General features: G+C 40.1%; 1 protein-coding gene across 1 annotated transcript in view; it reads right to left on the bottom strand.

Annotated features, from left to right (window-relative positions):
• The window catches only part of ADGRV1 (adhesion G protein-coupled receptor V1), a 1,990,932-nt gene that overhangs the window by 1,841,931 nt on the left and 121,703 nt on the right, over positions 1 to 27,298 (bottom strand). The window contains exons 4-5 of the mRNA XM_085632468.1: positions 26,922 to 27,017; positions 1,498 to 1,602 (exon numbers count right to left, since the gene is read on the bottom strand). Coding sequence (XP_085488594.1) covers positions 1,498 to 1,602; positions 26,922 to 27,017 — 201 coding nt within the window. The remainder of the gene's footprint in view (positions 1 to 1,497; positions 1,603 to 26,921; positions 27,018 to 27,298) is intronic.

Raw genomic sequence — 27,298 nt, 5'->3', positions numbered from 1 at the left:
TTCTGTTTGGCAAGAAAGGAAGTTTTCACCTCATGGTGTGCCACCTCTTGGTACTCTGTATGTTTAAGCTCAAGGTTACGCTTAAAGGGGAGGGGGGTCGTAGGACAAGCACTATGTTCCTTCTCTAGCTGTTCTAGGTCATCCTCTAATGTTTTCAGGCACTTGAACCATTCCTTCTTGTCACCCACTTCTCCTGCTATGAACACTCCCCTAAATGTAGCCTTACATGCCTCCATGATGAGATCGCACTTTTCACGGTGCCTTCATTTTTTTGAAAGTAGTATTTGGTGGCTTATCTATTGCTTTAATCACCTGCTTATTGGTGAGTCACCATGTTGCCATTTGCCAACCCCAGGGCTCCTTATCCCTAGTTGTGGTTAAAATAATCTACAATGAGGAGGGATCTAAGATCCCTCGTGCAATGTATTTGGCCACTGAGAATCAGCACGGTGTGTCTCGCAGTGTCAAGAAATAGTCAAGCCTGTTGTGCGAGTGTGAATACAAGGAGTATTCCCGCTTCTGCCCATGGATGGCCCTCCAACCATTGTTCAGTCCCAGCGTCTGTGTAACTCCCTCCATTCTCTCAGCATTGTAATATTCAATAAGGCTTGTGGCCCAGATTGTATCATAGACATGCATGTTGTTCTGAAATATAGTGTTTTTCCATGTAAACATTAGAAACTGTTTGAGTCTTATTTGTGCCTCAGAATCTGAAAGGAATGTCTATTTTTTGTCATTCATTTGTATTACCTCTATTTTAAGTAGATATAAAAAGACTTAATTATTTTTAAAACGTATAACTCAGGCTGGACTTTTAGTTTATGGATTGTGATTACTGTGCCAACCCCTATCTGAATTCCGAAGCAACTACCACGAGTAAGCCTAGAGCGCTCAAATCAGATACGCTTTAGAATACAGCGTAAGCGTAAGTGTACAGGAGGAGCTACTAGGTTATCTGACCGAAGTACCATAGAACATCAGGTCTAAGGACATCAGTGGTTAACAACAATACCCACCATGGAGTCTGTGCAGTAACCACTGACTGCTTAGGATCCACAGAAAATTATCCAACATATTTTTTAGGAATATTGTGTAGTTGTAATTAAAAAAACCATTCAAATGTTGTGGCTTGAATTGCATAGCAAGGACATTTCGTTGCTGCACCATAACTGTTTTCCGCTTATTGGTTGCTTCTTGCAGAAGTGTAGTTCCTGGTGGTATATTCAGTACAATTATAAATGTTTCTATGTGGAGTTGCAGCCTATGGGTTATTGTACTTTGGATCATATAGGTCTTGCAGACGAAAACATAGAAAATTCCACTGGGTGACTAGAAAGACTAAGTGGAATGTACTCCAGCAGAGACAAACCGTTGAAAGATGCAACTGGGGTCACCTAGATTTTTTTCTAGAGATTATTTGTGCCCAAACCGTAGCAAGCGGTAATCAGCTGCAACAAACACATTTAATCAAGCACCAATAAAGACAGCGTAACTTACCTCTAAAGTGACAATCACTGTGCCATAGGTTCCCTTCTCTCTAATTAACGTGACCGGCACTGACTGGTTCCTACCTCTGGCCTCTGTTACTGTAATTAAGGAAGACTAATAGAAAAAAAGAAGTAAGCAGCAATTAGCAAATGATTGACAAAAAGAAGTAAGCAGCAATTAGCAAATGATTGAAGAGCAAAGAAAAATATTACCACAGAAACAGCAAACCTGCAAAGAAGTTCATACAGTTAGAAAGTAGGTTACCCAACCAATGAGTGCAGCAATTCATATTGGCATTGGAAGAGAAAATATTAGATACTAGCTACCATTATCGATGCTCATGCCATGGAATATTGTTCTTGTACTTAATTGCAGTAGCAACAAAGTACATTCTACAGTGCCACTCTATGTATCTTAGAACTACCCGTGAATACTTGTTATTGGCTAAAATCCTGACCATTAATATAAAAGAGCTGGGTTCTGATCCGCCTTACCGATGCTATTTTTATTTTATAACATATTTTTATTTGACATTTTCACTGAATTTCCGTTAACATTAACATTATACTGTCCAGGAAAGTGAAACAGTACAGTGCTGTGCCCCCCTCACCGAAATAATACATGGGTAACAGAGAAAAGTGAGGTATGTCGAATGTCCCTACATCAATGTCGTTCCTGGACTCCACCCTAGCTCCTAGGGTTGTTCCCCACTCCAGCCCCTCTCCAAGTACACTGCCCTCCAAGCTTCCTTAATTTGTTCCATAGGTTTTCCCTTCTATATCTAGGGACTGGTATCGATCCATCTATGTTTCGAATGTGATCCTGCAATGTCAGTGCCCAATCTCTCCAGTCCCGCTTATGTTTCTGGGGCAGCCCCTGGCTGTGTAGATTGGTCTTTCCAGGCCCACGCATCTATCTAGGCCTTCCTTCCATTCCTCTAGTTATGGTGCTGCCGATCACTTCCAGTGCCTGGCTATGTCTCTCTTGGCTACCACAATCCTATCCACAGTAGGATTCGTTTATACCTGTTGCCCTCAATGTTGTCTGAAACGTGTAGAAGCATTAATCTAGGGTTGTGAGCCAGTGGCTAACTTAAACCTCTGCCCTGACAGGTCAGGACTCCTGCCCAAAAATAATTAAGGGCTAAGCAGCCCCAAATTGTGTGTAGAAGTTCAGTGCAGTGTGTTGAGCAGCATAAACAGAGACGAGTTGATCATGCCCATGTGGCATAGTCTGGAACGTGTGAGGTTGACTCTATGTGAGTTGTATGAAACACAATTGAGAAGCTATGGCTGCGTCTCTGGGAGAGCTCATTGTCGTCTATCTGGTGAACGTTTCCCATCCAAGTGGCTCTTAAGTCTTGGACAGAGTCTGGCATGTGTATGATCAGTGGCATATATAAAGGACAGTTTGTAGTGAATGGTAAGTTTGAGTAGCACCTGAGCTTCCTTGGGTCTGAATTCCCGAAGCTCCATCAGCTTAGAAGTGTAGGGCAGAAATGAGTATCTGGTCTGCAGATATCGGAAAAATTGGGTTTTGTGAAGCTCGTACTCTGCCTGTAAGCTTGAGAATGCCTAATTGCAGTTCCTATCATAATTCTACCAGAGTGATGATACCAATGAGGTCCCACTCTTTGAAGCCATCTAGGCCTGTCACCAGTGGCAGCCGGCGCCCTTTCCACATATAGTTTTTTCTGGTGAGGCACTTGTGCCAACCCAGTTAACAGAAAGCGTCTTGCCAGACTTGGAAGACTAGGGAAGGATCGGGGTAAGAGACCCTCCTTACAGATAATTAGTGATCAGGATTCCCTGCATGGCTCATCGCTTTGAGGCATAGGCAGGTGTGTCCTAGCTGCCACGTTGCATCGCGAGCAATGTCAATCTCGATTTGTCTAGGAGTGTCTGTCGTATTGACGATTAGGTACTTGTTATATTTCTAAGTAGGGCCACTTCTAGTGTCTCCACGTACTACCTATCTAACTCTATTAACTGGGTTTCCCACTCTGAAACCTCTTTGTGGGCCTTCCGCATTGCCCCAGTTTGGTAACTGATGATGACTCCTCTCAGTGTGGCTTTGAGTGCTTCCCACAGTATCCCAGGGGAGGTGACAGTCCTTTATTGTGCATTGGGTAATGTTCTTTTTCTTCCCAGAGGCGGTCTCTCAAGCTTGGGTCTTTAAGTAACCATGTGTTAAGGTGCCATCCTGAGCCAGTCTGTGAGCTGAGCCACATATTTAGCTAGACCGAAGAGTGATCATACAGTCCTCTGGCCAGTATTTTTAAGTAATCGAGTTAGAGGAACACTTTCTGAGCCCCTGAGTAGTATGTGTAGCCCCTCGTGTCTGGATGATGGAGACGCCAAGAGTCTGTCAATTTCATGTTGTCTAGGGAGGTAGCCAGACATATACCCTGGGTCTGGGGTGTCTAGAGGTGTCGCTCTATCTAAAACCAGTGCGCCCATCCCATTGAGATTGCCCCCAAGATCCATGGTCCCTGGGGGAGCTGCAGTAGGACCTCTCTCAAAGTATGAAGGATTTCAGCAGTTAGCAGTGGCGGGGCACATACTCTAAGGCAGTACCTGTGTAGACCATATAACTGGCCAGAGACAGCCATGTATCTACTCCACATGTCCCCCAAGACTTGTGTTTTTGGGAAAAGAATAGTAGAACAAAGTAAGATGGCCACTCTGCTGTTGTTCTGGGTGAAGACTGCATGGAAGACTTGTGAGAATCCTTGATCGGGCTAAGAAGGGATAGCAGTCACCCACTAGGAAGGCTTCTTGGAGCAGAAGTGTATCAGAGTTAAATTGGCTTGCTGCCTTAAGTACCGTCCCTCTTTTTACTTTATAGAGAATGCTGTTCACATTACAGGCCACATGCCGGGTCAGGCCTCACACACGGAGGGAATCACTGTGGGCTGTCTTGGGGGGAACCATTGGCGCAGGATTGTCCTGAACTGATTGTTGGTACGCTGCATTGTCATGGAGTGTGAACCCCAAGAACTGTTTCTGGTTGGTGCAAATGAGCTGGACAATGTATGAAATACCCCCCACCCCCAAATCTTCAAAAACAAGAAGTATCTGTTGTCGAGAACAGTTGGGAGAACTGCCAACTGGGCATTTGAACTTCAAACCTGTCCCTAGCCTGCCAACTCCTCTGTGAGTACCGTTTGAAAACAACACATCAACAACGTAAAGTTCCATCAGGGTGGGCGATTCCCACACCACCTAAATATGAAAAGTTAAACTGATAAGCAATTTGCAGTTTCAGTTTCGAAAGTAGTTATATTGGGAGGGGCAGCGGACCATCCGTGCTGACTGATACTTTTAATGAGGATCTGGGTAAATCAATATATATCCCTGCATCTGTAATTGTAATCTTGTGTTATGTAAACAGAATATGTGCACTGTTGAACTGTTTGGCTCTCATCCTGCAACTAGAGCCTGGAGCACAACAATGCTAAGCACATTACCTCATATTTCAGATGCTGGACATGAATAAGTGAGGAAAGGGGGGTCATGTGAGGATTATATACAGAACTATCACTGCATAATGTTTGGGTTGATCTAAAGAAAGGACATCACAACCTCCAAAGACATTAAATAAAGTTCTAGACCATAGTAACATCTACAAACGGTGGTGCCTAGAAAAAAATAGAGGCAAACTTGAGCAGGGGGTTCTATTTGTCTAATTCATTTGTGCCACCACAGAAAACTGTATGAGCGTGGCTCCCCGGCTATGTAGTGAGCTCAATAAATATAGTGGAGTTCCACTGAGTCTTCAACGTTTGCAATAAAATACATTGTAGGAGTAACAACATTCCTTGCTGCCCATGTGGGGTTAGGTGGAAGGGCCATCATTGACCTATGCAGGGAGTTAAATCCTGCAGTTGTCTACATGTAGATGTACAATCAATTGCAATCCCTCAATTAAAGAGTCCACGGAGATTCCATTGTTGTATGAATATAAAACAGCATCATTAGCTGGTGCTACATGTCTGTATGTGTGTGGCCGGGCCTCCATTGACTGCCTTTGCCATGATTTGATTCTCATGAGACCCGCTGCAGGCAAAACAACCAACTCCCATATATAAACCCATACCCCTAGAAAATGAGCGGCAAGGAGATCCTTGACATCAGACAGCTATCTATTTGACTTATTCTTAAAGGTGTACAGGGCGCCATGGCAAATATAAGCTAAGCCAGGTCGCCTTCACCCTCAGCAAAATAAGGATCAAAGATACCTGGACTAGCAAACAGCAAAAATGGAATGTTTAGCTGTCAGATTTATTTATTCAAATTAGTGGTGGCCCAAAAATCCTATCATTGCTTATGCAGATTACTTAATATTACTGGATAAGATTCCAATAGGCCTTCAATGCTATCTGGACTTCATGTGCCTATATTGTAAGACACATTGTATAAAAATGAATTAGACTAAAACACAACTCATGAATTTGTGTAACCTCTCTTGCAAGTTCTTTAGGAAAGTGGATGGTACCAGCTTAAAGAACATCAAACCCTTTGACTAGTTGGGTGACACCTTATCTGCTAACCTGCTGTGGGACACACAGCAGACTTCTTTAAGAGGACAATGTTCTTAGGTAAAAGCTAGAATAAAATGATGTTTTATGAAACACGATGTTGTTTCTTATTAAACAATTTGAAATATTTTGATGCGAAGATTTTTTTGAATTTTTCGGTACCAGCTTCTATGCATGGAAATAAATTAAATAAAACTATGAGAAAATTGAGGCCTCTCTTTTGAGAAGTTAATTGAGATTCCATCAAGGTACACCTCGAGAGATCCTGCACTTAGAATTTGATCAAGTATCCTTTGGCAAATGTGATGAATCCGCTCTTCTGTATTGTTACAATATATGCAAGGTTAACCCCTTCCATGCCCATGACGGAACGGTTCCGTCATGAGCATCGGTTGCGCTGTGCTCATGACGGAACCGTTCCGTCATGGCCCCGCCCGCGCTCGAACCCTTCAGCACCGCGGGGGAATTCCCGCAGCGCTGAAGGGGTTAATGTAGACCCTAGCAAGTTTATTTAATCATTATTGTGGCATGAGATGTCTTCTAATCCATGAGGAATACCGGCTATGTTTCTCAAGAAGTTAATCACTAAATATATACTAGAAGAACTTTGAGCTCAAGGGTCTATGTTCACTAATGAGTTTAAATAAAGCACTAAATTAGCAGAATACTGTTCCTAACAGTGGACTTAATTATGCCAAATTGTGGCCCCTACTTACCTGATCCCCACCCCGAAAGGGTTTTAATGGCTAGTCATGTCTCAACAAATCCACAGTCAGTTTTTAAGATATTATTTTCACTATGCAGACAAAAATATAATAGGGGTATAGAGCTTGGTTTCCTTATATTGTTTCTTTGGCATCCGCTGGTTGGGTGGAGAGTGTGTCAGACACTATTTATGAGCTTGTCCTGGAGTAACAAAAAGGTTAGCGTTTCAAGAAATCAATGTTTAATAGGCACTATATTAGCTGCATAGAGTGAGCTTACTCGTTGACTCTCTCTGTCCTTTCTAATCAGGATTGCAACTGTGTTAGTGAGTTATAGATTCTCTGTATCAGAAGAGTGCTATATTATAATTTCAGTGGAGATTAGTTATGTTTTTAGCTTCTGGAAACATGGGTACATCAGCATTTTTAAGTCTAATCTGAGTGATTTTTTTTTCGTTTTACATTGTGTGGTTTAATCCTAAATTGTAGAGTATTATGATGATGTTTTATCGAATATTGTAACAAACAAAAACTTTAAAACTATCTTGATTGGCCGTAGGCTCCACTCAGAAGAGAATTACTCTTACTTCATGAACATTGGCTATGTGCTGGACTACTGCCCCTTCCAGAAAATGCTTCCATTGGGGCACCATTCTATATTTTAAAAGTGCACTCAGTCATCGTGTTGTTTGTCAAATTCAATCCTTGATCTCATCTATACATTACATGTAGACACCAATCCATGTTTGATACTTTTTCCAAGTATTGGGAAAACCAACAGAACAGGCTTTACTTTAAAGAAAGCATTTGTGCATGCAACGCATGTAAATAATAATTGGAAATGCCTGATTACATGCAGTGCTTTAAATGGGCCGGTACTCACCGGTACTAAGTACCGGCACTTCCAAGTTTTCGAGCAGTCAGTACCGGCACTTTTCTTTAGACAGGGAGAGTACCGGTACCCTGATTGATGGCATGGCAGGCTCGGGTTTGGTATCTCCTCCAACGGAAGACAGATGCTGCTCTGCTTACGGATCTCGCTGAGCCTCTGAAGTAGACTTTTGCAGGGATGCTGCTAAAGTCCAGAGGCGCCTCTTTGAATTTCCTCACAGTGCAGGGGTTTGAGAGGGCTTGCATCACGCTTTGGATAACAGGACAGAGTCTTGGCAGACCCTACACTGTTAATTAGGCATGCAACAACCATTCAGGTTAAAGTGTTTTAACCCCTTCCCCTCCTCCCCCCACCACCAGCCCCCTCTCCGTCAGGTGCATGAAATGTCCTGGGCTGGGGCTGCGGTCAGTAATCCAGTCCCATTTAGGGTATTACACTGGCCTTACTAAAGCCAGTGGCAGTGCAGCACAAACCTACACCTTCCCCAAAGCCGGTTTTCTTTTCATGTTTGTTTTCTCAGCGCAGGGGCTGCTTCCCTTTATGTGCCCCTCCAACACTAATGGCTGCATTTACATAACAGCAACAGATCCATAGGTGTGAAGGTAGCCCTGCCCAAAGAGCAATGAATAGCAGGGAACGCTGCAGCACTCCAGGAATGAGCTTCCAGGACAACTGGTAATTGGTCTGGTTGAGGGAAAAACAAGATGAACATAGAAGGAAGGCGGTGGGAGGAATGTAAAAAAGTGAGGTGATAGATGAAGATAAGATTGACACTTTTTTCAGATTAAAAATACCACATATTTGCTCATTTCTGAAATCGGGGCATAGAAATGGCATTTTAACACAAATTTGTGTACAGTAAAAAATCTGCTGTATTACCTACTGGCGGTCGCCAGTAGGTAGTTATAGTTAGGACCGTGTTTCCATAGGAAATCTCAAAATTCTATTTTGAATAACTTTGGCGCCGGTTGACGAATCCTCGCGAAATTTTCAAAACTAATGGGGCGCTCCGCTCAGCTCCTACCCTGAAAGTTTCGGGGGGATTCGTCAAGCGGGGGCTGAGAAAAAAGGGGGGTCCCAAAACGCGTTTTCCCTATGCATTTTTCCATAAGGACTTTAGTCGCAGCTACAGCCCGAACGGCTGAACAGAATTATGTGAAATTTGGCAGAGAGGTAGCCATAAGGTCCATGGTGTAAATCTGTTCAGTATTTCCTGAGAAATTAGCATTTAAATCAATATATATATCTGTACGCGCGTACCGTGCGCGCACTGAGCAAGTCCTGTGCGCGCACCTTGCCGTGCGCGAGCGCACTTCTGATTGGTTGTTAGATGTCAGTAAACATTCGAATCGGTGGAAATCAGGAAGCGGCGGCCGCCATTTTGTCTCTCGCATAAAGAGGGGGTGATAAACAAAGGGGGAGAACTTGAAAAGGGGGCAGAGTGGGGAGATATTGACCCACTAGGCATTGTAAGGGGGTCACAGTAGGACCTTGTAGGGCAAAAAAAAAGATTTATATTTTGGGAAAAAATATCGCCGAGTGCGCGCACCCAGCTCGCACCCAAAAAAAAACTTTTTAAAAAAAATAATAAAAAATCGCATTTAAGTGTTTAGATATAAGGTGGCTCTAAAAAGAGCCCTTGTGTTTATTGTTTGTTTTTTGGTACCTACAAGTAAGTACCGATGCAGAGTCTAAAGTTCAAGAGGAAGACTCTGTTGCCTTCATCAGTGAAGTGTACACCATCTCCTCTATAAATGTCTTGCATGTTGTAACGCAAGTTGTTGTGGTATATAGAACCCATACCATAGTCTCTGAGGAAAGCAGAAATAGATTTGTTGACGTGCTTCCTTGCTTTGTCAATCTGCGGACAAAATTGGTTGGACCAGTTCCACTTTTGCCTTTGGCATATATTAGAATATACGAAGGCAGTTTGTGGAAAAAGCGACATCAATTGCACAAAGGTGTCCTTAATAAGTATTTCCAGACCTACCCCAGTTAAAGTGCCTAGGTCATTACCACCACAGTGCACAATAATAAGGTTAGGCTGTGGGAGATGTAGAAAGGTTTTCACCAAAGGCATTAATTGGTGCCACTTTAACCCTCTCTGACCAATCCATTTAATGTCTACATTTGGCAAAGCAAGGTCTCTCACCATACCTCTTTTTTCTGCAAATTTTTCACTCCAGAAGACATAGCTGTGACCTACAATCCACACTGTGAACATCTTCAAAGGAGATCTGGATTCACTCAGGAGGTGTCTTTCAGTAGAAAGGCAAAAAGAAATGAAAGACAGTTGAAAATGGGGGCACACATACTTTTTTTATAAAAAGAACTCATTGGCTGTTTCAAACCATTCTACACTAAAAACTAGGCTGTATGTTTAAATTTTAAAAAACATGTTTTGTATTGGTTCAGAAAAATGTGTGAGCAAAGAACATTAGTTTGGATTTGCTGTTAGGTTTGAAAAGTCAAGCACTCTTGCTCTTTGGAAATGAAACATTGTCTGCTGAACTTCTGACCTCTCTGCTCACACCTGTGTTCCATGACCTGTTGCTGTGGTAGCAGGCAGAAGTCAAGTTGGGGGAAGGGTACATTTGGAAAGGGGTTGAAGTTTTCAACCAATAGAAATGTGTGATTTCATTTGAAAAAAAGTGGGAAGCACTGAGATTTGTAATTAACATGTATATGTGTGAAAAAAGAGAGGGAAACTGTGCCATTAACTGGTTCTGCTGAGAGGAGAGAGGTGTTCAGCTCAGAGATTCTGGTCTGATAAACTGCTGTGTGACTGCCACATTTCTTTCCCAAATAACTAATTTTAAAGGTGAGTTATGAGTTTGAGAGGGGGTGTTTGTGGTTAATTTAGATATAAAAAAAAGAATTGTGATTATTTGTTTAAAGTTGTGATTTACATTTTCTGTTTTGGGAGATATTTAACTGTCTTGAATATGTAAAATATTATGGAGTATGTTTTCACCATAAGTTAATGTGTACTGGTAACAATGAGGAATACTGTTTTGTGCCTACCATCAAACCATGAGTCTGTGTGCAGAGAAGAATTGTTGACAGAGATTTAATTTGTGTTGCTGTTGAAAAGTAAGACTTGCAGTTGAAAGAAAAGGACAGCTTCTTTTTAATTGTGATGGTTAGCATTTAGCAGAAATCACTGTGAAAGAAAAGAGGGGAAAATGGCAGCACATTTGAAAAAAGCATTAGTTCTGTAAGAATTGATGACCCAGGAAAGGGGCAGCCTGTGTTTTGTGCCTACCAACACAGCATGAGTCTGTGTGTATATAGGAATTGTTGTCTGAGATTTAATTTGTGAAGATGTTGTTCAGTAAGAAATGCAGTCCCAGGAAAGGGGCAGCCTGTGTTATGTGCCTAAAATGATGACATGACTCTGTGTGCACACAGGAAATGTGGGCAGAGATTTAATTTATGAAGTTGTTGTTCAGTAAGAAATGCAGTCCCAGGAAAGGGGCAGCCTGTGTTATGTGCGTAAAATGATGGCATGAGTCTGTGTGCGCACAGGAATTGTGGGCAGAGATTTAATTTGTGAAGATGTTGTTCAGTAAGAAATGCAGTCCCAGGAAAGGGGCAGCCTGTTGTGTTTACACAAATTATCCCTTAGCACACATGCACTGTTACATACATCCCTGCAGTCTTCATGCAGTTCTGGAAGTCTCTTTGCTCATCTGTCTTGCACCAGACAATACAGAGTCTTCAGAAACACACTCTTGGCACACACGCAGCAGCTTCTCCAACACTCTCATGTGTAGTACTCAGCTCTGTGTGCTGTTTCAGATAGCAATGTGTAATGCAAACACATTGAACGTCACCAAGGCCTCATTTAAATTGATCTAGTCTAATCACTCACCCTGTAACACATGGTCATGGTGTTAAGGAGCTGTTAGGACATGTGCTGTTTTCTGCTTCTGTAAATGATATGGGAAATGTGTCAGGCAGTAACAGTAATTTGGTACTATTCAGGGACACTGTTTTGTTCCAAAAAACATAGCATGAGTCTGTGTGCGCACAGGAATTGTGGGCAGAGATTTAATTTGTGAAGATGTTGTTCAGTAAGAAATGCAGTCCCAGGAAAGGGGCAGCCTGTGTTATGTGCCTAAAATTATGGCATGACTCTGTGTGCACACAGGAATTGTGGGCAGAGATTTAATTTGTGAAGATGTTGTTCAGTAAGAAATGCAGTCCCAGGAAAGGGGCAGCCTGTGTTATGTGCGTAAAATGAAGGCATGAGTCTGTGTGCACACAGGAATTGTGGGCAGAGATTTAATTTATGAATTTGTTGTTCAGTAAGAAATGCAGTCCCAGGAAAGGGGCAGCCTGTGTTATGTGCCTAAAATGATGGCATGACTCTGTGTGCGCACAGGAATTGTGGGCAGAGATTTAATTTGTGAAGATGTTGTTCAGTAAGAAATGCAGTCCCAGGAAAGGGGCAGCCTGTGTTATGTGCCTAAAATGATGGCATGACTCTGTGTGCACACAGGAAATGTGGGCAGAGATTTAATTTATGAAGTTGTTGGTCAGTAAGAAATGCAGTCCCAGGAAAGGGGCAGCCTGTGTTATGTGCGTAAAATGATGGCATGAGTCTGTGTGCGCACAGGAATTGTGGGCAGAGATTTAATTTGTGAAGATGTTGTTCAGTAAGAAATGCAGTCCCAGGAAAGGGGCAGCCTGTTGTGTTTACACAAATTATCCCTTAGCACACATGCACTGTTACATACATCCCTGCAGTCTTCATGCAGTTCTGGAAGTCTCTTTGCTCATCTGTGTTGCACCAGACAATACACAGTCTTCAGAAACACACTCTTGGCACACACGCAGCAGCTTCTCCAACACTCTCATGTGTAGTACTCAGCTCTGTGTGCTGTTTCAGATAGCAATGTGTAATGCAAACACATTGAACGTCACCAAGGCCTCATTTAAATTGATCTAGTCTAATCACTCACCCTGTAACACACGGTCATGGTGTTAAGGAGCTGTTAGGACATGTGCTGTTTTCTGCTTCTGTAAATGATATGGGAAATGTGTCAGGCAGTAACAGTAATTTGGTACTATTCAGGGACACTGTTTTGTTCCAAAAAACATAGCATGAGTCTGTGTGCGCACAGGAATTGTGGGCAGAGATTTAATTTGTGAAGATGTTGTTCAGTAAGAAATGCAGTCCCAGGAAAGGGGCAGCCTGTTGTGTTTACACAAATTATCCCTTAGCACACATGCACTGTTACGTAGATCCCTGCAGTCTTCATGCAGTTCTGGAAATCTCCTTGCTCATGTCTCTTGCAGCTGACAATACATAGTCTGCAGAAACACACTCTTGGGACACACGCAGCAGCTTCTCCAACACTCCCATGCGTACTACTCAGGACTGTGTGTAATGCAAACACATTCAACGTCACCAAGGCCTCATTTTCTTTGCTCTACTCTAAACACTCACCCAGGTTGCAGATACTTATGGTATGAAGTAGCTGTTAGGAAATGTGTTCTTTTCTGCCTCTGTGATCTACAAGGAAAATGTGTAAGGCTGTAAAAGCAATTATCACTTGATCTACCAGAGTAGTAAATGTGCTTTGAATTTGCAAATCAAATTCTGTTTTCTGCTTAGAAACACACCATGAGGCTGTGTGCGCACAGGAATTGTGGCCACAGATATAATTTGTGTTGCAGTTGTTCTGTTAAAAAATGCACTTGCAGGAAAGGGGCAGCTTGTTTTTTTTCAACTGTGGTGGTTAGCACTGTGCACAAATTAGTAAATCACAAATGAGAGACAAATGGAAAAACATTTGAAATAAATGAAAAGTAAAAAAAATATTTTAATGAATTATAATTACAAAAAGGATTTTTTTTTTAGTTCCTTGCAGGTATTGCTGAGCAACAGTGAAAAAAAAATGCCTTTAAGGACAAGAAAGAGGAAAGAAAAGCAACAACAAGTATATCTGGACAAAACTGGGAAAAAAAAATAGCAGGAGAAGCTGGTGATGGCAAAAAGAAAAAGTCTACTGGTAAGTAGAGCAGAGATTTCTTAAAAAAGATTTTCAAAAAACAAAAAAATGGCAAAAATAACTGTAAAACAAATAGAGTTTTATGTACAAAGCAACAACACAGTCAACAGCAAAAAAAAAAGCTAATGTACAATCAGAAGTATGTCAAACTGATTTAACACGAAAATTAGATTTTAAAAACATTAGTCGAAAAATGTTTCATAGAAGAGTGATGTTAAATTTGCTAAAGGATGTGAAAAAATATAAGAAAAAAACAAAATTTATTAAGAAATTTTTTTTTATAGAAAATATTGTAAGTAAGGCTTTGGAAATAAAAAGAAAACTTTTTATTCTAATTTTGAATAGGATGCGTAGATTAGATAAATTAGTGAATGCAATGAAGTCACAAAGCAAAAGGAAAAGAGAAGTGAAAAAAAGTAACTTTTGTAAAGTGTTCTTGGGAGAATGGAAACACAGTTCAAGTACTGAACCATTTTTTAATGAAGAGAGTTATCTTCAAAGTAATAGTTTGTTGCATGCAGTTGACACCAATGGTAGAGCATATGAAGTTAAGGATGGTTGTGTGATGGAAAAAGAGAAAATGGTCCCAAGAAATGAGGAAGAAGTAATGGCTGCTGAGGCTATGGGGAGACGTCCAAAAGCCCCAGTGAACACTTGGAACTGTAGTAGTATTTGTACTGTGCGTCAGGAATCTATTGATAAATTACGTGACTTTCTAAGAGAATATAGTCAAAAGAGTGTAAAACAGAAGATGAAGGTGCTTCAAACACTAGATCCATGCAGAGTGAGAGAAAGTACTGGTTTGCAGGGACATTCTCTGGCTTGTCTATCTAGAAAAGTGTGTAAAAGTGTTTTTCATCATTTTAGGATGCTGGCTGTTCATCATACTGAAATGAGAAAGTTTGTGAGAACATTGTATTTTGCTAAAAGTCCAGCAGTAAAGTTGAATGAGTTGAATAATGCTCTGTTCCGTGGATCTGTATCAGATGTAGTGAAGGTTACTGATGAGATTCAGTTTTGTTACTTTGGTCCAGAACAAGAAAGTGCAGAAAAGGACACAGTAAATGAGGAAAATGAGGAACAGAATGTAGAACTCATTATTACTAAAAATTTTGAGGATGAAATGACAAAATGTACTATCACCTCTAATGAAAGACCAAATATTACTTGTATTTGTTGCCGCAGAAGTCATTATAAAATTCAAACAAGGAATGTTGATCTGTATAAAAAAAGTGAAAATGAAGATAATTATAAGTGGAAGGATTTTGCAACATATATATTTCTTGAAAATTGTTTTGAATTGGGTGAAGATCAGCGTATTTGTAAATACTGTTATAATAAGTTAGAAGAAAATAGAATGCCGACCAGAGCTGTACATAATAATTTAGAATTGGATGCTATTCCTGCGGAACTTTCTGAATTAAATACATATGAGTCTATACTCATTCAATGTGTTCATCCATTCCAGACCATAGTACGTATGGAGCCCAAAACTGGTAAATCACCTCCTTCTGATTTACTGAGAGGTTTAAAAGGAAGAGTGGTGTATTTGCCCTTGGATTTGAAAAAAAATATGGAAACTATTGATGCAGATACTTTGGAAACTGAACCATTAGTAATTCTGGTTAATGGTGTACCTACAAAGAATAAGAAGATTTGGCAGGAGCTGGTGGATGTACGAAAAGTACAAAGAGCAAATTTGTATTTGAAAAAAAATAATAAATGGTATGAATCAATTTATATAGATGAAGAAGAAGAAGATTTACAAGAAGACACAGAAACACCACCTGGTCAAATTGAAAAAGTGGACAAGTCAAAGGAAGAAGAAATTTATGAACATTTTAGCATACATCCTCTTCATTCAAAAGAAGTTATGGGAGACACTATTGATCTGTTTCAGATGAAGAAAGCAAAAGGAACTACCGTGAGTGTATGGGAGGAGAGCTTGGAAGCTCGAGGTTTTCCCCAGCTGTTTCCTACAGGAAAAGGAGGACGATACGATGATCGTCCAGAACAGATTCCAGCTTCTGAGTATCGGACTACAAGACTATATGCAGAAGATCCAAGATTTCGTCAAAGTATTCCTTATTTGTTCCATCTTTTATTTGAAAGCGACTTGTCTGCATTAGCTTATGCAGTAAATCACATTTTAAAAAGTGGAGTACATTTACAAAATGTGTCTGCTAAGGATTTTATGGAGAAAGTGCAGCACCAAGATGATCATTTGGAAACACAACTGATCAATCTGATGTCTTGTCAGCGTGGGACAAATGAATATTGGTACCGACGCCATGGTGAATTAAAATGCATGTTACGGAATTTAGGAACTCCTACATGGTTTCTAACCCTAAGCTGTGCCGAGTACGCTTGGGATGATTTACTGGATTTTCTACGAGAGGCAAATTCAAACATTAAAAACATTGAATACAAGACAGCTGGAGAACTGTGCTCATTGGATCCAGTTAATGTTTGCAGATATTTCAATCATAGATTTGAGGCTATGATGTCCTTCATCTGCAATAAAAAAAATCCACCTCTTGGAGAAGTAGTGGATTTCTTTTGGAGAAAAGAGTACCAGGCAAGAGGTGCTCCTCATATTCATATGCTGTTGTGGATCAAGGATGCCCCAAAGTTTGGAACAGATACTGATGAAGCAGTGTTATCTTTCATTGAAGAATATGCAACATGTGCTATACCTAAAAGCACAGAAGAGAAAAAGTTAAAAGAACAAGTTTTACGTTTCCAAAGTCATCGGTGTGGAAAATACTGTCGATGGAAGTACAAGACCAAAGATAAATTCTACACAAAGTGTCGATTTGGATTTCCTAGACCTGTTCTTTCAAAAGGAAGAGTCAACAGTTTTATGTCAGCTGTGCGACATACTATAACCAGAAATTCTCCCAAAAATACCTACAACCTAAAAAGAAATGAAGAGTCAAAATTTATAAATGACTTCAACCCAGTCATTTTATCCATGTGGAATGCTAACATGGATATTCAGTATGTGGCAGACAATTCTATTGCTGTTGCTCGGTATGTGACATCTTACATCACTAAATCTGAGAAAACAGAATTGAAGGAAATGTGGGAAGAGATTTCTCACGAGAAGACTGTCAGTAAGAAGCTGTACAGTTTCAGTTTAAAGATGTTATCGCATCGAGAAATTGGATCCTATGAATGCTCAGATAGGTTATCATCTGCAAGTCTTTACTCGAAATCCAGAAGAATAATTTGGGTAAGCTTAGGCCTTGCAGGAATGAGAAATCGGGTACTGAAATCTGTTGGAGAAATTGAATATTTGGCCGAGAATGACCCAGAAAGTACAGATATTTTGAAATCAAACATGTTGGACACATATTACCCAAAGAGAAGTCATCATCTTGAGAACATGTGTCTCTATGAAGTGCTGCAGAACTACATTTTTTCACGGAAAGCCACAGAAGACATCAACAATGGAAAATATAAAGTCATTGGTGAGGAAGGATGTTTGGTGAAGCAAACAAAAGGAAGTTTGATAAATCACAGGAAGCTCAGTTGCGAAACTACTGACAAAAAGGAATTTTACTACTTGGCTCTTTTACAGCTGTTTAAACCATGGCGTTCAGAGGACGAACTACTGGGAGAATTTCAAAGCTATGAAGATTCTTTTAATGCTAGCAAAGACAGTATAGAATGCAGTACTTTCACAACTTATGTCCAAATGTTAAATGAAGAAAATGAACAGGAAGCAAAAATTGCAGCTAAAGTAGCTAGAGATAGTGCTCAAGACAGCCAAAGTTCAGGAACACTTAGTCAAGATCCCTTAGGACAACCAATCATAGAAAATGAAGCTGCAGTAGCCATGACTGAAGTAGAAACGGCTATGAATCAAGCACAGGAAGATTCAATCGACTTACTAAATCTGGAACAACAACTGAATGAAGAACAAAAAGAAATTTATGAAGAAGTCATCCAAAAAATTGATCATGGATTACTACATGAAAAGAAAGAGTGCTCATGCACATCATTTGAACCAATCAGGATGTATGTGAGTGGACAAGCTGGAACTGGTAAAAGTTTCTTAATAAAAGTCATCAGAAGCTACCTACAGCAAAAAACAGCTTCAAATTTGTCTTGTGTGGTAACTGCTCCAACTGGGTTAGCAGCCTATAACATAAAAGGAATTACCTTACATCGCTTGCTAATGTTACCAGTGGAGCATGAGAACAAAATAGAATACCACAAGCTAACTGGAGAAGCATGCCTCGAAGTTTCAAGAGTGTTGAAGAAGATGCAAGTTCTCATTATTGATGAGGTGAGCATGGTTTCAAATTTAATGCTTGCCTTTGTGCATTTAAGAATGCAACAAATTCTTAAGAGAGACTATGACGTGTTATTTGGAGGTAAACACGTCATAGTTTTTGGAGATCTTTTACAGCTCACTCCAGTTAAAGGACAACCAGTGTTTAATACTGTGACACATGAAGACACGAAGAAGTCATTAGGAAGCATTGGTAATGCGAATATTTGGTCATTCTTTGAGTACAAAGAACTCACTACCAATATGAGACAAGCAAACGACGAAGATTATGCAAATATTCTGAAAGATATCAGAATTGGACTACTCACAGAAGTTGGCAAAAAAGCATTACAGAGTCGGTTGCTACATAACTTATTTCCAAATGAAGAAATAGTTGCAGAGAAAATATACCAGAACATTGCAGAAAAAAATACTGTAATCTGCTTAATGCCAACACTACGTGAGTGCTCAATATTCAATGAGGAACTTTTGAAATTGGAAAAGGAAGAGATTAAGAAAATGGAAGCAGAGGACAAAATTCAGCATGAAAGAATTACTTTTACATTAACAGGCAAACTGAAAAATAAATTGGATTCACTAGAGAAGAATATTTCCAAAACAGCTGGATTAGAAAAAAATCTATATGTTTGCATGAATTGTCGAGTGATTTTAAGGAGAAATTTGGATGTAGAAAAAGGTTTAGTGAATGGAGCTATGGGAAGAGTTGTGGGTTTTATTAATTATCAGAAAAAAGAAGGAATTGAATGTTTAAAAATAAAATTTGATCAGATAGAAGAAGTTCAAGACATTTGTCGTTGTTCAGTTCGTTTCATGCTTGTGAAAGACTTACATGTACGTAGGAAGCAGTTTCCGTTTTCTCTAGCATATGCTGTAACTATTCACAAGTCTCAAGGATTGACTGTAGATAGTGCTTTTGTAAACATTGGTTCTACTGTGTTCAAAGAAGGTATGGCATATGTTGCTTTGTCACGAGTGAAAACATTATCTGGTTTATTTATGATAGACTTTGATGACTCAAAAGTTAGTGCTGATACAAACTGTGTAAAGGAGTATAATAGATTAAGAAGAACCTATGCTCCTCATTTAGGTCAGTATCCTGTGATTGAAAAACATGTTGTTTGTCGGAAAAGGAGATTTGAGAATATCTGTAATGTGGATGAACAGAACAAAAAAAAAATGGACAGTGATGTGATAGCAAGGAAAAAGAAAAAGGACAGTGTTGAAGAGGTTGTTGGTTGCCATTTTGAAAATAGCTCTGGTGTCAACTGCTATGCAAATGTAGTGCTGAATGTTGTATTTTATCTTGAAAAGTTGCTAGAACAGATAATAGTAAATCATGGAAAAAGATTGTGTTCTCTGCTGAGTCTCCTTTATGAGAAGCTGAGTAATGATAAAACTGAAATAGAAAGTGCTACTGATGTTAGAAATCTTTTAGATGTATGTTGTGGTTCTACCCAGTTTAAAGAAAATGTCCAGCAAGATGCACAGGAATTCTTAATATATATTTTGAGTGTACTAGAAGATGAAGGAGTAGAAGTAGAAAACTTATTTGGTGTCTCTTACAAACGGGAACATTGCTGTGAAAACTGTATGAACACATGTAGTAGTAATGTTGATTCAGAAAGGTTCATATTTTTACCATTACCACAAAGTAAATCAGTGACTTTTAGAAAATTAGTTAAAGATGCCAATCACAACATGGAATGTTCTGAATGTAAATCAGACATGTTTTCCACATTATTTTTACAGAAATATGGTCAGTATGTAATTTTAATGATGCAACGTTGTAGAGCTGATGGTTCAAAATTGGACACTTTAATAAAGAAGTTTACAGGACAGCAATTATCAATTTCTGGAAAAACTTTTGTTACAGTTGCAATAATTTTTCATGAAGGACCTACTGTAACTTCTGGGCATTACACAGTTTATCTTAAATGTGAAAAAGGCTGGACACTGTGTAATGATTCCCAATTGATTTTCAAGCAACGTTTGCCTTATGATTTACCCAATTCTTACTTAATTTTTCTGAAACCTAAATTTTGAAAACTAAAAACTGAATCTGAAGAAAGCATTTTTTGTAATTTTAAAGGATTATAATTGAAGATATCCCTTAAAAAGGATTTTGAAATTACTATTTGGCCTAAAGGAAAAGTAATAAAAACAATTGTGGACTCCTTTGACAGAAATTATTTTGGCATGTGTGCTTTTGCGACAAGGTTTAAAGACGGTTTGTCTAGAAAATTTGTATTCATCTAGAGAAGTACTTGTAATATATATGTAATATTTCTAACAAGGTATATTTTAGTGAGGAAAGTTTTAGGGCTTTTTTTAAGCAATCTTTCAGATTGTTTTTTTTTTGCCCGCTGTTAAATGATGAATACAATTGTTTTCACTATTTTAAGTGAAAAATAAAAAATTCTGAAAACAGCAAAAAAAGGGCAAAAAATTGCTTTGTAAAATATGTAAAAATATGTAATGCTTTTTGTAATGTATGATTGAATATTAATACTTTTTTTCTTTTTTTGCAGAACTGGAAAGAAAAAATGAAAAAAAAATTCTGTTCCCTTGCAAAATACTTAAAAAATTTTTTTTTTCGAATTTTCTTTTTTTTAAAAAAAAAAATAAGTGAAAAATATTAGTATTACTCAATCCTCCCTTTTCATGCTTCCATTTCTTCACCTCTTTTTGTACATTAAATTTAAAAAAAAAAAAAAAAAATTTAAAAAAACCTTGGGTGCGCGCAGGGTGCGCGCACCTACAAAAAAATTTTTAAAAAAATCCCCCCCCAAAAAATTTTTGGGGTTTAGTTTATAAGTGGCTCTTAAAAGAGCCCTTGAGTTAATGGAGGGAAACAGGAAGAGAAAAACGAAAAAAAAGAAAAAACATCTATGGCCTACTGCACTCATGGGCATCAAATTTTCTCTGAATGAGATCAAGACTGGTCTTACACACAGAAATAAGTTTACCGCAATCAGTGCAGCGTGTGGACAACCTAGCAAAACAAGGTGGTCCAAAACGAGGTGTGGAAGAAGGCAAAGGCACCACTGCAGAAGAAGTGCTCGGCTGAGCTGCCGAAGATGTGCTCGGCTGAGCTGCTGCAGATGTCGTCGGTAGAGCAGGTGGAGGGTTTGCTCCAGAAGCTCGACGAAAAGTCACTGGATGCATTTTGTCAACATGCCTCAACATAGTGTGAATGCTAAAAGAATATTTCTTGTTAGGATTCCCACGTGACAAGACTTTTTGACAAAGTACACATGTAACTTTAGGTGCATTTACCTTTTTTTGTCCCTCTGGAAAAGTGAAAAACTGCCATATAAAGCTGTCTTTCTGCTTCCTGCTCCTCTGCCTCTCAAGAGTGTCCTGGTCACTGTCTGAAGATGGTTGCTGTTCAGCCATTGTATCTCAACAACAGAATAGCTCCTTCTCCAAAGGAATCTGAACTAATAATGAGGGGAGTAGGTGTGGTTTGGGAAGAATCTGGAACTGAAAGTACTTCAAACCAATCAAAAGTGATGATTCTTGATCACATGACTTGCCATGAGGGGATTGGGTGTGGTGTTGAAACAATCAGAAACTGAAAGTAATGATAACCAATAAGAAGTGCTGTTTTATTATGCATATACCCGAGGTGCCCGCACTGCGCAAGCTCCTAGCGCGCACCTCGTGATTACGTATGCGCGAACGCGTAGGAGCGCATGTGCATACGTCATATGCGCGTACGTAGAGCGCATACGTTGAACACGCGTATACGCGACCGTTATTGCGCGTAATTTTAGCGTATGCGGAAGTAAACCGCGTGGAGCGCGTAGGACGCACGCACGCATGCGTACGTACATACGCATACGTACTGGGTGCGCGCTCCCAGCGCGCACTATGACGTATATATGCGTACGTAAATAACGTACAATGGTATTCATAAAAAACTTACGAAATTGTACTAGGAGCGCGCTCAGAGCGCGCACCCCAAGAATTTATATATAAAAAAAAAAAAGTGGAGAAAAATTAATTGCAAAAATGAAAAAAACTGTTCAACTTTATCCTAATTGAAATTTTTAAAAAAAAACAAAAACAAATAAAAAGATACAGATAATATATAAATGAATACATAGGAATTTTATTTTTATAAAAAACATTTTTTTTAAATTAAATAATACAAAAATTAGCATTTAAAAAAAACGTACAAATTCACTGAACAAACCAAAGGTTTCACACAAGTTATAGTTAGGAATTAGCATTTAAAAAACCTTGCAAATTCACTGAAAAAACCATAGGTTTCACACATGTTATAGTTAGCTGGACATTTCACTCGTGAAAAACCAATGAAATTCCCCCGTTATAGTTAGTTCAGCTAACTATAACTCGCGCCCCCGCAATGCACTGCTGATGACGTCACATATTACATCACTCATGACATGGTCAGTGACATCACTCATGACATCACTGATGACATCTCAAATGACATCACTGATGACATCATCCTTGTGACAGAGTGGCAGACCTCCTCTCACCCTAATATAACCTTTGATACACACATTCAAAAATAGAGACTAAAATTTTCAAAAAAATGGACATACCAATACCAGTTACAACAACCTCTTGAGTAATTCTAAGATCCACATACACATCCACTCATTCACCAACAGTCCTGTACAGTCACTCATACATATACTCACTAATCATATGTACTCATACACCTATACATCCTGTTACACAATGCCTCACATCCACAGAGTTACTGACACACATAGTCACTCATGAAAATAAAGAAAGAAACATACATTTACTTGCATATACATTTATACACACACCACCACACTTACTTCTACGGGAACTTACACATACTTAGTCTTTTAAACAATCACTTATAGAAACACATATTTATTCATACAAGAACTCTTTCAATCTCTCACTCTCACATATACTCAGTTACATACACCAATAGTCACATATACTAGTTTAAAACATATGTAGTTACTCATAGAGACACTATTGAGACAGTCATTCACTCACTAACACACCCATGCACACACTCATCCACCCATACAGTCCTGCAGACATGCTGTCTTCAACACATACAAACAGTGAGTCACTCATTCATGTACCTATGCAGTACATAATACCCCCCACCGAACCATATACACACTCACACTGATACTAAAAAAAACAACTAATAACCTATATAAACACCCATGTAGCTACTCACCAACCCATGCAGCCACTTATACACAAAGTGAGAGACTGATAAAGATATTTAAATATTTAAACATTACTCACTAAGCCATGTTTTCACTAAGATACACTTAATCAGTCAGTTATACAATCAATTTTTCAAAAACAAATCATCCATTTAGACACTTATATACCCATTTATTCTTCCATCGTCCTTGAGATATACATATATAAAACATATTTAATTTTCAGAAAAATACACATTCACTGGATGATGTCATCAGTGATGTCATTTGAGATGTCATCAGTGATGTCATGAGTGATGTCACTGACCATGTCATGAGTGATGTAATATGTGACGTCATCAGCAGTGCATTGCGGGGGCGCGAGTTATAGTTAGCTGAACTAACTATAACGGGGGAATTTCATTGGTTTTTCACGAGTGAAATGTCCAGCTAACTATAACATGTGTGAAACCTATGGTTTTTTCAGTGAATTTGCAAGGTTTTTTAAATGCTAATTCCTAACTATAACGTGTGTGAAACCTTTGGTTTTTTCAGTGAATTTTATATATATATATATATATATATATATATATATATATATAAATGTTAACATATCATCCTCATACTGTACATAAACACATTTCTCTGTTTTAATATGTGCTGCAACTGGTATAGAAGTCATTATGTATCATCATGTCTTGCCCTTAGCCCCGCCCCAACCACGCCCACTTGCCACACCTCTAGCTCATTTTAATGAGTACCTGCACTTCTTTTTTCCCATTTAAAGCACTGATGCATATTGAGCCCAGACCTATTGTCTTTGCCAGTGTTTGTTAATTACTCCTGGTGCTTACAAACATAGGAAGAGATGTGAACAGTATAAAGACAGGCAACCTTAGACACACATCAGTAGATTGAATGGAAAATGCACCTCAATAGCACCACTGCCACTCTTTACATTTCCTTTGTAAAGCAGAAAACATTCTTAATCTCTTCTCGATTTACGGAAATACAGGGAAAAGTCAGAAATCTTCATACGGTACTTTTACAGATGCCATTTGCACAGATTTTTCAACTTCATGAGCCTTTACGGAAAGCCCTGGCCCGCATCTTGGTCCTGTCTTTTGCCTGTGCCCCCGCTTACAAAGGAGACAAGCGCGAAGTAGGGTGACCAACCGTCCGTAAATTCCACGGACAGTCCGTAATTTCGGCCGTCTGTCCGTTGTCCGTGAAGGATTCTTTAACGGACGCCATTTGTCCGTAATTTTAACCGGGCACCGGTCGCACCACCCTAAAGCCGGCACAGCTTCCACCCACCTCCCTGCTTGACTCCGATGCTGCTGAGGTGGGTGTTACAGACTCCGATGCTGTACCAAAGCTCAGATACCCAGCAGCATTGGAGAGGCCCAGCAGGACGGCAACCCTCACACCTTCAGCCCTTGAGGAGCTGTTATGAGGTGTTTGAAGGTGACTGAGAGGAGGGGCTGCAGCTTCAGGCGCAGGGGCATCTATTCAGATTCAAACAGCCCTGAAAGCGTAATGTCTCTGCAATTAAGAGGGGCCTCACACATTCCCTTTCTGCCCAGGGCCCCAAACATCCTAGAACCGGCCCTGATTACCCCGAGGCAGCACGTGGTTCTCTTCACAGAGCTTAATTACTGTCACTAAATTGTAAGCAAACCTCGGTTCTTCAAACATGCAGTCTATAATGTAATAAAATAAAGAAATGGCACAACCGCACCCACACTGATTATCAAAGTATGGAGGACAATCAGTTAAATCAGTTCTCTTGGAGTATCTCCTTTAAGTACTGTACATCACAGTGGGGGGTGGCAAAACTAAAATTTTGGAAAGAGAGCCTGTCTTCTCGTTGTCTTGTCCAGGAGGGGGTGAGGAGCCCTACCCCACCCTGAAAGATACCAAGATGATACTAGAATACTGCATGCCCACCCCTGTGCCCACCCTGGTGGATCCTGTTCCCCCACCTGTGACGGCTCCTGCCCCCCCCCTTGTGATGGCTCCTGTCCCCCCTGTGGTGGATCCTGTCTCCGCCCTGGGTGGCTTCTGTCCTAGTCCTGGAATGGCTCCTGCAGCAAGGGTGAAGTTCTTGATGGGCCTCTTCTCAAAAAGGCTCAGCTCAAAATTAATATGAAAAGGTGGTCGAGTGAGTAAGTAAAGGGATGGGTGGATGGCTGGATGAATTAGTGAAAGGGTGAATGGATGAATGATAGATTGAATAGATGGATAATGAGAGAGGATGGATGGATTGATGAGTGAGTGGAAGGATGGATGAGAGAAAAGGTAAATGGCTGTATGTATGGGTGGAAGGGTAGCTGGATGGGTAAAAGGGTGGATGGATGAGTGAAAGGATGGATGAATGAAAAGGTGGATGATGAGTGGGTGGACGGACGAGTGAAATGATGGATGGATTGATGAAATTGAGAAGTGCAAGGGTGAATGGATGGACGGATGAGTGAAAGGGTGGATGTAAGGATGGATGAGTGAGTGAAAGGGAGGGTAGATGGACAAAAGGATGAATAGATGAGTGAAGGAGTGAAAGGATAAATGGATGAGAGAAAGGATGGATGAGTGATAGGGTCAATGGAGGGATTCATGAGTGGATGAGTAGATGGATGGGTGGGTGGGTGGATGGAAGGAAGGAAGGATGGCTAAGTGAAAGGGTCGATGGAGAGAGAAAGGGAGGATGGATGGATGACTGAAAGGGTGGATGGGTGGAAGGATGAGTGACTGGGTGGATGGATGAGTAACTGAAAGGATGGCCGGATGGGTGAAAGGGTAAATGGCTGTATGGATGAGTGAATGGATGGATGGGTAGAAGAGTGGATGGATGAGTGTACAGATGGATAGGGTGAAAGGGTGGCTGGATGGATAATGGATAGATGAGTGAAAGGATGGATGAAGGGATGGATGAGTGAAATGATAGATGGAAGGATACATGATGGATAAGTTTGCAAATGGTTGAATATGTTTGGATATGGCTGGGTTTACTTATATACTACTGCACGACCTCCTCTGAAGTGTCTGTAAAACTTACCTATTGTCCTGAAGTTTTGTCCTGAATTTTGACCTCCTGTCCTGAATTTGTGTCCTGAATTTTGACCCTTTGTCCTGAATTTTTACACTCACCGTCCTGAATTTGCACCAATACCAGTTGGTCACCCTAGCGCGAAGCGCCATCTGCCATTGAAACTGTGCTGAATACGGCGCACGCACTGACTCGGAAACTCTACAAGTTAGTATATGAGCTGCAACCAGCTCTGCTTGTAAACATGAGTGCTGGTCGTCACTCCTATGTTTCCAAGGTGTGTTGTATGTGTAGCTCGTCCACTAACTCGCAGCAGGTTGGCGCATGCTCTGCAGACTTAGCAGAAAACGAGCACTCGGACCCCTGCTGCGCCTACACATTGCCACAGAGCGCCACTGCAAATAGATTCAAATAAGTCACAGAATTCATTCCAGCCCCTCCTACTCTAGAATTTCATATGCGAATCTGGAAAATGTGATTACGGTTTTTTGCCATTTCACAAAAAGGATATGTTCATTATTTTATCGATAAATAGAAACCCTTTCCCCTGCAGCCCCGTGAATACGGGGCTGTTCACTTCCCCCCAAAGAACCGTACTGACCAAAATTCTCATCATTTACACCAGAAGCTACATTTTATGCTCATAATTTCAATGTAGGTGTAGAAAAAACAGGATTTAGATTGAACAATTTACTGTAATAGTTCATTCACATCTTCAATGAATATAGGCAGAAAGGGGAAAAGAATAAAACTGTACCATATTGAAGGAAATAACCCCGAAGGCGTTGTCGTTGGATAAGATTGTGATGGTGACGGATCTTGGAGTTCCAAGCTTCGTGCTGGGTGATGGATTCTAGAGGAGGTGAAAGGGTGAAAATTTCCATCAAGTAATATGCAAGTGCAATTGTATTTAAATGCATAACAGAAGCCCACGGAAGCCGGGGCAGTGGTGCACTTCATTGTAACTCACGGCCAGTTTCACATATCTGATTCAAATTCTATAGAACTATTTCTGGCGGGAAACAAAGAGTCTGCGACAGACTCTGGCCTCCATTTATCATACTTCGACAGCCTTATAATGACTCCATAGCAATGGGGGTAAGGCATAAAGCATGCACACCCGTTAGAAAATGA

The sequence above is a fragment of the Triturus cristatus genome, chromosome 2_1 (genome assembly GCF_964204655.1).
Source record: "Triturus cristatus chromosome 2_1, aTriCri1.1, whole genome shotgun sequence".
NCBI lineage: Eukaryota > Metazoa > Chordata > Amphibia > Caudata > Salamandridae > Triturus > Triturus cristatus.
The sequence above is the reverse complement of the archived record's forward strand: the minus strand, read 5'-3'. Positions and strand labels throughout refer to the sequence as shown.